The following is an 11,232-nucleotide window of genomic DNA, read 5'->3' as shown; positions in this document are numbered from 1 at the left end:
ATATTTTTTTTTTTTTTTTGATGTCGATATCACGAGAAAACAACTACTTTGTTATGTGGAGATCACGAGAAAATTAAGTCGTGATCACGTGAAAACAAGAAAGAAAGAAAAAAAAAAAAATAAACAAATAATGCTGTTCGGGTTTCCGTGAATAATAACGTGCAGGCTTTATAACAGCTTTACTTGTAACAGCAGAGGGCGCGTGCGGGTTCCACACCAATACGGGGGCGCGCCTGATTGCGTCTGTGTGCGCGCGCACAACCTCCCTCCCTCCTCCCTGCGCAGGACAATAGAGGCGCGGAGAAGGAAAGGAAAGGGAAGAGAAGGGGCAGAGTGGGCATCTCCGGATCAGCACTTCTCTGTGCTTCAGCCAGAGCAGTAAACATGGACGAATGGCCGCCTCGGGCACTTCTGTGATGTTGCTGTAAGAATGCAGCCGCCGCGGGTTTCCCGACTCTTCGCCTTTTCGCTTCTCCTGTGCGGCGTTTGGCTGAAATCCGCAGCGCACCGAGGAGCAGTTGGTGAGTTGTTGAGCGGCACTTTTAGGATTTCAACGCTTGTAGCATCGACAGCGCGGTTTGTGCGCGAACACCGAGAGCCATTTTTGATCTTAAATGAAGAGCAACTTCAGGATGAATGAATGAATCGAACTTTATTGAGGGTTAAAGTTGCATAAACAGAATGTTGAATCTCTTCTGGTTTGGACTTCATTAGGGTTCAGGATGTTCACCTTCTGAGCTTTTGAGTGAGGATCATATTTTCGGATCAGCTATCACAGGGGATTTGATTTTCCTAGAAATCTACGAGTTAAACTTACTTTTGATGAAACCTCAGATACACCCCAGGAGCATGCACTGTCAATAAATAAATAAATAAATAAATAAATAAATAAAACTACTGTAAAATGTACAGCAAACAACTGTAACATATTTACAGTAATATCTCAACATAGTACAAACATATAATCCAGTAGATTTGCTGACACTGTGGCTGGCACATTGTGATGCAGGATGCAACCCATTTGCAGGTTAAGGATCTGATCATGACTGTGGTGGTGCTGGGATTTGAACACACAACCTTCTGCTCTGTAAGTCAACTGAGCCAACACAACTAGCTCAGCTACACTGCACTGATTCAATCACTTCAGCCTTGCACTAAAAGATTGCATTGAATCACTGCTGGTTAGATGTGATATTCGTGGTGGCCCAGGTGCGAGTAAATTACCATAAGACATTTTGTCAGGCGAGTAAATTACCGTAAGACATTTTGTTTACAGTGTGCAATATGTAAAATTATGAATGCAAAGTGTTAACGTTCCTGCAGGAGTCCCTGGCCTTTAAATTGAAGATGAGTTGAATAAATAATCTACACCATCAATTAGAATTATGGTACTTTGTTACCTAATGAGGTGTAAGTGGAAAATGATTCATTTAGGGTGCGTGATTCACAGTAACGTCCTGGTTAGACAGAATAAGTGACTAACACGTTGGGTTAGTGGTTTGTAAGTTCGCCTCACACCTCCAGGGTCGGGGGTTCAAGTCCCACCATGGCCCTGTGTGTGCGGCGTTTGCATGTTCTCCCCGTGCCGCGGGGGTTTCCTCTGGGTACTCCGGTTTCCTCCCCCAGTCCAAAGACATGCATGGTAGGCTGATTGGCGTGTCCGTAGTGTATGAATGGGTGTGTGAATGTGTATGTGATTGTGCCCTGCGAAGGATTGGCACCCTGTCCAGGATGTACCCCGCCTTGTGCCCGATCTCCCTGGGATAGGCTCCAGGTTTCCCCGTGACCCTGAAGGAAGGATAAGCGGTATAGAAGATGGATGTTGTACATCTTATACACGAATATAATCAAGTAAACCTAAGAGGGGAAAAATGAATTGAGTTTCTTGACGTAAAATGTGTCCAAAAAATTAAGTACACTTATTCACAGAACGTACTATTCTCCTAGACCGTTTAGTTTCGAATTCAACTCAAATCGAAATCTCATGAAAACTTGTGTATGTCTCGGAATGAACAAGCGGTAACCTTCTTACCGCTTCACACAAATTGCGTTTAGATTGTTACGAGACCATGTTGTTTATCTCCGGACCTTGATTTAACAAAGCCCAACAAGTTCATATCCAAGTGCATATTTGCTTCTATTATATTGGATCAAAAACTTATGCACAATATATTATCATATCCATCATTCTGACACATTTGATTCAGTTTCTGACAAACTTTGTTACCACTTTATTTGCCTTCACCGTACAACAGCTATCCAGAAATGACACACCCAATTTTTACCTCTGGAATTACAGGATTGGTTTCTGTCCAGGTTTTTTTTCTCTCCAGAAACACTGTAGAGCTGCTGTTATAGAAAATTCACCCTCTAACTGAAAAGATTAGAGAATTCAACAGTTCTCCATCCAAAATATCACTCCTTATTAACGTAGCGTGTGAAAAGAACTATGTCACTAGTATGTATGTGATTTTGAACAAATTGGATGATAATATCCATTATGTTCTATTATTGTTGTATAGCAACAGGGCATTCATGTTGATGCTGCTGTGTTTCATACGAATACTCACCCTGAGAAGGCTGTTTATTATTTATCTTAATAAAATATTTGAGTATGCTTGTTGATTTCATCATTAAGCACTGAGTTTAGAGAATCAGTTTTTGAGGCGCTGGCCCCCCGGTTCAGTCTGTCAGACTTGTTTGTGTAAACTCTTTGCAGGAACTCTTTGCTTCCGCAGAGACATTAGGGGAATATTAATGTGATCCGTGAGCCTTTTCTCTGCCTCCACTCTGTTTTTCTCTCTCCATGAGCTTATGGCAGGCGATGCTTCTGTGACTCATTTGCTTGCGGTTGCACATGCCACAAAGTAACCACCGGCTCTTCCTAAACGCAGGACTCTCAGCATCAGATATTTTTCCCTAATCCTTTGAAATCGTTTCTGGTTTTTAGGCATTGCATGAAATTTCAGGTTATAAACTTGTAATTGTCAGTTTATTGGTTTGAGCAGTTGTTTTTTATTTTTTTTTTTAAAAATGGATGCACCAAAATTTTGACCACTGGAAATGGAGGAAAAAAAAAGCATTTTAACGAATGGAAAAAAAAAGATTAGCACACAGATGTCATTTGTAGGCAGTTTTTGGAAAAGACTAAACAAAATTCACAAGCAGCAGTGTTAAATTACGAAGTCTTACAAAAAAATTTAGAGGTATTTGTTGCTTTGGTTGAGTGGTCAATCTCTGCTGTCGAGGATATTGGATTGTTAAATAGAGCATATTGAATATTGGATTGTTAAATAGAGCATATTGAATATTGGATTGTTAAATAGAGCATATTGGGCTCTTATTGGCGTTATTTTATGTATTGGCATTACGCAGTGACTAGTAGTTGCTCCAAATACCAGAAATCAGTCCCCTCAGGATTTTGCGATTTTACCATTGCAAAAATTAGCGCAAAATGATGTAAACTCAGCAATATTCTGAGAACCCTGACATTTTTCAAAATTACCACAGATTTTCAGCAGATTTAAGCCAAGACGCATCATGTGACGTCATCACAACACACATTCAGCCAAAGCCCTCTTCGATTCACGGGCATCATGAGTACAGCTAAAAGGTCTCATTTACCACAAAACATCACCGTGAAAGACAATTTCTTGCATTGCAATTTTGCCAATTCATGTAGTTTTCCGCAAAAAAATACACAAAAAACTCTGCAAGTTGCATCGCAAACTTTGAAAAAAGCCACAGCAAAATCAAGCATTTTTGACTGAGAAATGTACAAAATAGTTGCAGTTCATAGCTATAGTTCCCAGCAACAGACATTTCAGTTAATTTCAGCTTTACTACTGAAACTACTGAATTTTTGCTGCGCTTTTGGGTATGAATTTAAATTTTTATAATTCAATCCTTGCTTGTTTTTGCTGTTTCACTGTGGATGTGAAATGCTGCCTGATACTTCATAATACTTCGATCTGCTTCAAATGTAGACTTTCCTTTGACGGTTCGGTAATGTTTCCTTGGCAATTCTTTGGAGAAAAAGGAAGACGCTGCAGGTGAAGGTAGAAAGCAGTGTCATTATTTATAATGTACAACAGTGGTCTGAATTGACTGCTGAAAAATTTGAATTCACACAATTTCTAGATGCATTTGTTAAGCTTAGTGTGACAGCAGTTTTGAGAAACCAATTCCAGATAAGCGTTGTCATGTCAGCTCCCAGGAGCCCAACTGGTGCATAATTAGTCATGGGTACATGCCTTCTGCATCATTAGTGACATGATGTCCCGTATAATTTACCCAGGAAAGAGCCATGTGCATGTAGCCCGCACAGTGAGGGAGCATTAATATTATTCTAATATTAATCAGCAGAAAAGCTCATTATTTTATCAGCACCAGGGATGGTTTTTAATAGATTTTTTTCTACTGGTACTAAAGGAAAAGTTTCGGCATCCTAATTGTGAGGTAATTAATGTTATGGCTGGATGTTTGATGTTGTTAGAAACTCAGATATTGTGTACTTAGACATTCTAGTGCCAGTTAGAGTTTAGGTCGGCTTGTGTAATTAGTGACTGCTTCTACTGACAGTACAAGTTCTTGAAATCTTAGTATAATTTAACACAAAAATCTGTGATGCTTTTTGACTTTTCAGATGATTACCAGGTTACTTATGAGGTTAGCTAAAGTGCATGCTATTTTCTGTACTGTAGTTAGTTAGGCATTTGGTAGCATGAGGTAAATGTGTGCTGTCTAGTATTACTTGTAAAGTCCGTGGTATAAACACATTAAGACCATGATTAAACATAATTTAATATACTGTGCTTTATCTCATCTGTTTAGTTGTGGCCTGAATAAAAGCCTTGATGTTAGGTGAATTTTTGCCAAGGTCTTGTAGATTTTGTGCAGATGCTGCCTGAGTCATCTGGCAAAGCGTAAAACTGGGCTATTCTTGGTTTTTTGTTGTTGCACAGCAAGCACATGACCGTCCTAATCGTGCTGACACCCATCGCAGGCTCTTCTGTGTTTGCACGAAAGCCTGCAGAGGAAAAGATAGGTTTGGACTAATGCAAACTGACTGCTGTGGATTTGAGCGTGTCTATCAGTGCCTCAGGCCAGGTGAACTGTGACACTGAGTGGAAAAAAAGTCTCTTTTTATTATTCCGATAACAGTTTTGCCGTTTCTTGTGTCATGGTTAAGGATCAGCTGCTGAAGTGCATTTCAGAAAATTGAAACGCTGTTTCGTGAAAGTGAACTGTGTGATTGGGGAGATGAAGGTCTACACCAAAGAAAGAAAAGAATGCTAATCTAGTTCACTCTAATTGAACCTCTCAGAATTTGCATTAGGAGTAAACACTTAGGTCTTCACTTCTACTGAAATTAGATGGACACACATGGGCAGATAATTTACAAGTGCATACAATCTTTGTAGGAGGGAGTTATCAAGGTCCTCGTATTAAAATAGTGATTAAACAGAATATCAAATCTGGATGAAGGAAACTGTGGTAAAATAACAGTATAATAGATACACATAAGCTCATAAACATTTCATGTTGTTTCTGCATTGATGTTCTGGTGCTCTCAGAAGAGACCTTCACTGTCCTTCCGTCTGTTTCAACTTCCACGGGAGAGAAGGGCTGAATTTATTTGACTCCATCAGATTTGGTTCTGGGCATTGACCACGTCTTGCTGATCCGTGATCATCGTTAACCTTCTGCAGGGGGCAGGAGGACATCCCTGTCGCCTCCATCCCTTGGGATCCACTTGAAAGAGCACCCTTGCAATGTTTGACTGATTGAGTCTCATTGTGTACTTCATCCAGGACTACTTCAAGATTGCGTCATGCCAGTCTATTTTAAGGATAGACTTTAGGCACGCATTAATAAAGATGTCCAGCTGCTGATTGAGAACGTTCTTGACCTTTCAAGTTTCACAGCCATGCAAGAAGCATGACGCGTGATTCACACATACTCCGTTTGCAGTACGTATGCTGTGCGGAAACAGCACGCACCATTGTGCTTTCACATAAGCGGTACTGATCCGCAGCGGAACACGGTCAGAAAAGGACATGAAGGTGGAGGGTGACAAGACTTTGAATGAAGTTTAGAGTTTAGTAACACAGTACAGTAATACAATGATAATGATAATGAGTCTTTATTGATCATATATACATATGCACAGTGAAATTCTTTTCTTCGCATACCCCAGCATGTCAGGAATCTGAGGTCAGAGCGCAGGGTCAGCCATGATACAGCGCCCCTGGAGCAGAGAGTGTTAAGGGCCTTGCTCAAGGGCCAAACAGTGGCAGCTTGGCAGTGCTGGGGCTTGAACCCCCGACCTTCAGTAACCGAGCCTTAACTGCCAAGCCACCACTGCCCCCCCCATCTTTCACAGACATATTCATGTTTAAGCACAATAAATATAAACAACATAATATTCCATTCATTACTTCTATATATATTACGTTGCTCAAACAAGTGGCAAAACATTTAAACATGGTACTTCTCTTACATGAAAAAGTACTGTAGTATCACACACCTTTTAGATGAAAACTTACCAGCCACACAAACAGCCGAGGAAACTACCTCCTATGTCTTTTCTTTTGCATTTAAATCTTTATACAAAAAATCCTGGAGGTCATACACAACTTTTGTCCGATCACCAGCCTGTCACGTGATGGCCGCGTTCTACCGAGATGTGAGTGTCTCCCCCCTTCTCACCCTCACACAATATAGCTAACACACTGTGTAGTGTATTTCACGTTAAATAAACTATACATTCGATATGATTTTGACCGCATTGGTTATTTGTGCAACTCCTAGTAAGTGTGTTGATTTTACATACACACCGCAAACGGAGTATGTGTGAACCTGGCCTGACTGTTGGAAGACTTGCAGCTTTATTTCCAAGCTCAGTGTTTTGAACTTCCAGATTGTTCTGAATAGAGAACAGTAATTAACCTTAAAATGACTGTGATGCTTGGAATATAATCAACACATCACAGGGTGGTGTGATCCGTCCTAACATTAAGCCAAGTTGATTAATTTCCGATAACAGCGTGTCACAAAGTGTTTTATTCCTCTTAAAGAATAGCAATTTGCCAGCAATAACAAAGTTAAATTTATTAATGAACAACACGTCATACTTTGCATCTGTTTATAGTTATATTTTATGTTATGAAATGTTTCCTCATCAGTTTTTTTTCTGTCTTGATGTTAATAAGACCAAAAAAAGCCTAAAACAGAGCAAACAAACAAAAAAAAACCCCCACAGCTTGTCATGTTACCAGGAAAGCCAAAACGCGCCGAAAAGTCATCTGTCCAGAAGAGTTTCCTGTGATGAAAAAAAAAAAAGCACTGACACTGGAGACTTTTTCTGTAACAGTTAAATAAAATGGTCCATAAAGAAAACTTCACCAGATTAATGATTTTTTTAAAAAATCTGTTCATTGTAATATAATATTATAATATAATCTGTTATTATTTTAGCCTTAATTGTTAGCTGTTACTATAGAAACAATAACCTATTAGAAGGAGCATGTTAATGTTTGAATGATGGAACAACCATCAGAGCTGCACCTTCTGAACAATTAGAATTTTGAATTAAACAGTGTTTTGGTATAATCCTAAATAAAATGACATTTTTCGCTAACACAGTATAACTACGTATAGCCTCAAGCATTTGCTTGATCTACTTCAGTTGTATGTGAATACTGTTCAGTTTCATCAAAACTGAGAAATGGGCAATATTCATTTTCTTTAATTCATTAATTCATTAATTCATTCATTTTAGGATTTAGAAACTTAATGGCTGCATTTTGAGTTCTTGGTCTAAGTAGGACTAGGGAGGGTTATTCACACATGCAGCTTCAGGAACTATAGAGGAACCTAACTTGTTTTTTGTTTTTTTTCCACATGGAACGGATACACACAATTTCATTGAGATAAATTACATTGAAGTAAAAATAGTAACTAGATTATTGGACAACTTTTAACACATGTGAAAGAATGCAAGCTTGAAATACTGCATACCTTGTATCCATGAAGACGATAAAATGATTGCTATATACTATGGTATAGCTCTTGTTAAGAAAATGTGTTTGTGGCCTCCAGGCCAGTGTGATTTCCAGCACTACTGTAGAGTGGGACAGCTTTTAGCCACTAACAGCCTGAAAACATGACCATAAACCATCTATCCACAGGCTACACCATTGTACATGGCACAATGTCCACAGACCTCAGAGTGACAGTTTGGATCATACTGTATGTTATTAAGTGACCACTGGTAGCGTTATTTTTATGTATGGTTTAGCATGTCATGACGTTTGAAATGGGAGAGGGATAATGACCATCATGGTTACACTGCAGCTCTTGACAGCAAGATAAACCCTCTTACAGGACTCCTTGACTAACTGGGACTACTGTGTACACTCTAAACAGTACACAACTAAACAGTTAGAGGGCTTTGAGAGCATCAGGGGTGCCAACCTGAACAGAGCAGTATTGGTGAGCATGGTCATTAAGATGAGCACAGTGGGCCATGAATCGCACCTTAACTCCGGTGGATATTTCCATAGAGCACACTTCGTAGTTTGCTTTGCTTTGATTGCTGTCATTATTTGGGAAAAACATCCAGAACAAATAAATTAGGGAGGAAAAACATATATATATATATATATATATATATATATATATATATATATATATATATACATAGAATTCAACTTTATGAATAATTAAAGTTATATACAACATTATATAAATTGCATAAGGTTTCAAAGTGCATTTGTCTGTCACTTTCATCCAAAGCAAGTTACAATTGAGATATGATACAAGTGAGCAGTTGAAGGTTAAGGATGTTGAGTAAAGGCTCCGTAATGGCAGCTTAGTGGTACTGGGATTTGAACTTGCAGCCTTCCAATTAGAAATTGGATTGCCTAATTTCCCCTGCCAACAAGATTAAGGTTGTGATGACAAAACCACTGCGGGGGGAACGTCTGAAATTTATATTATATATAACTATATTACATAATGTAATATAATAATAATAATAATAATAATATAATTTTATAGGCTTAAATTAAACAAAAACCTAAATATACAAAAATTAAATGAGGCTTTATTTTGGCACTTCTGTCAGTGAAGCGAGGACAGTCTCCAGTGAAACAACTCAATAAAGCCTTGTTGTGTCGATTTGTTGCAACCCGAAGTGAAATCGCAGAATTCACCTGACTGGATTTTGCAGTGCTCAAACAAACCCGCGCCAAACTGACATACAACACCACATAAGCCGTTTGACTGTGATTATGTAATTTGTGTATTAATATAAAATCTCCCACTATATGGTAGGCTATAAATAGAAATGAATATAGCAACTGTTATTATTAGTATTATACTTGTATACAAAACTTTGTACTTTGTACTTGTCAAAGCGCCCACTCAAGCAGAAACATTAACGTGGCATGTGATGTGACACTACTGCTGGTGACACTCCACCAACGCAGTGGCAAACTACCACCATGGTGCTGCGGTTGTCATGGCCACCATCACAGCCCTAAACAAGAATCCCATAAATACAGAATGGCAAAAAAGTGGTGGTTTCTTGTCAATCCAGGGACAGGCTAGAAATAATGGGCTACTCTAATACTACTTCCGTTGTTAGGTCATTGACGAGTGAAAGGTTGAGACCCATGTACTTGTAATAGAGGGACAAAAACTAAAATATTTTAATTTAGTTTACATTTATGAACAATAAATGCTAACATTTATTGAAATTGCTAACATTGGTTTTGGATCACTTAATGAAAACCAAAAGAATAATGAATGAGCAGGGAGAAAATGTTACTGCTACAACCCCCCACCCCCACCCCCCCAAACCCCCAAGTTCTCATGTCCTGTTGGCACGCTGTGCAGATGTTTCAAACCTCGAGGCTGACGGTGCTGACTCAACCCACTGCTGGGATTCATTTCCTCCCAGAGGAACTGTAAACCCTTTTATGAAGCCTGGAAATCTCTCGACTCAACGACCCCAAATCCACACCTTCTGAATGAATAGTCAGGGAGAGTGTGTGACATTTTCATGATGTGATCATGCTTAGAATAGACAAAGCTGAAAGCCGTAGGCCAAGAACACTTACTCTTGTGTAACGGTGTTTTGTTTTTTGGCAAAGAATCTAGATTGTGCATCATATAACAAAGGTGAAGGTATTCTATCCCACAAAATAGACACAGTAGAAATTTACCGTTACTAACATTACTTATGTATATAATATATTTATTAATATAGTTAAACAAAAAAAAATATTTTGTAAGAGACCTCAACATAAAATGGAATCTGGAGAAGAAGTCTTGAAAAGTTGTGAAAAGGACAAGAACTTGTTTAAATCATTTAATCTATTAAGCATGTAGTCACACCTGTAGCAGTTTAAGATGTCTTGGCATTTAAACAGAGTTCTTTTCTACATGCCAACCATTGGAAAGTACTTAGATTTTAGCCAGAATACAGTTCCTGAAGCATTAGACTGAACTGTGTTGCTGAACAGTGTAGAACTGTGTTAGCTCTGCTCTTCAGTGGCAGGATGGGTTTAAAACACTGTCTGAGTTCAAATATTCATTTATATATGCTGCTAAATTCTTGAATCTGATAGGCGAGAAGGTGTTCACTAATTATCTAGTACAATATGGCCGCAAGGGAAATCACGGGTTTATGTCAATGCTCTGTGAAGACTGCATTTGTTGTTAAAAAGGATAAGCCAACATAAAAATCAGAAAGCTGTCTATGGGAGCAAAGCAAGCCATTTTGAAGCGGAGAAAAGAGGGAAAATCAATCAGAGGTATTGCACAAACATTGGGTGTAACAAATATAACAATTTGGATTGCCTTGAAAAAGAATGAAACCACTGGCGTACTGAGAAACAGACACCGAATGGGTTGGCCAAGGAAAACAACAATGGCTGATGACAGAAACATTGTGAGAGTTGTGAAGGAAAAACAAAACAAAAAAAACAGGCAGTGACATCACCACCAACCTCCACAGGGCAGGGGTGAAGGTATCACAATCCACCATTTGAAGGAGACTTCAAGAGAAGAAATATAGAGGCCATTCCACATGATACAATCCACTCATCAGCAGTAAGAATTGGAAAGCCAGATTGGAATTTGCAAAAACAGTACAGAGATGAGACCAAGATTAACCTCTACCAAAGTGATGGAAAACCCAAAATGTGGAGGAAGACGGAATCT

At 38.9% G+C, this 11,232-nt stretch overlaps 1 protein-coding gene across 1 annotated transcript in view; it reads left to right on the top strand.

The window, feature by feature from the left end:
* The first annotated feature begins 269 nt into the window (after positions 1-269).
* The window catches only part of fam171a2a (family with sequence similarity 171 member A2a), a 54,435-nt gene continuing 43,472 nt past the window's right edge, over positions 270-11,232 (top strand). Inside the window, exon 1 of the mRNA XM_017456584.3 lies at positions 270-521. Coding sequence (XP_017312073.1) covers positions 431-521 — 91 coding nt within the window. The 5' untranslated portion in view covers positions 270-430. The remainder of the gene's footprint in view (positions 522-11,232) is intronic.

The sequence above is a fragment of the Ictalurus punctatus genome, chromosome 2 (genome assembly GCF_001660625.3).
Source record: "Ictalurus punctatus breed USDA103 chromosome 2, Coco_2.0, whole genome shotgun sequence".
Classification (NCBI taxonomy): Eukaryota; Metazoa; Chordata; class Actinopteri; order Siluriformes; family Ictaluridae; genus Ictalurus; species Ictalurus punctatus.
This window is presented reverse-complemented; position numbering and strand designations above follow the sequence as displayed.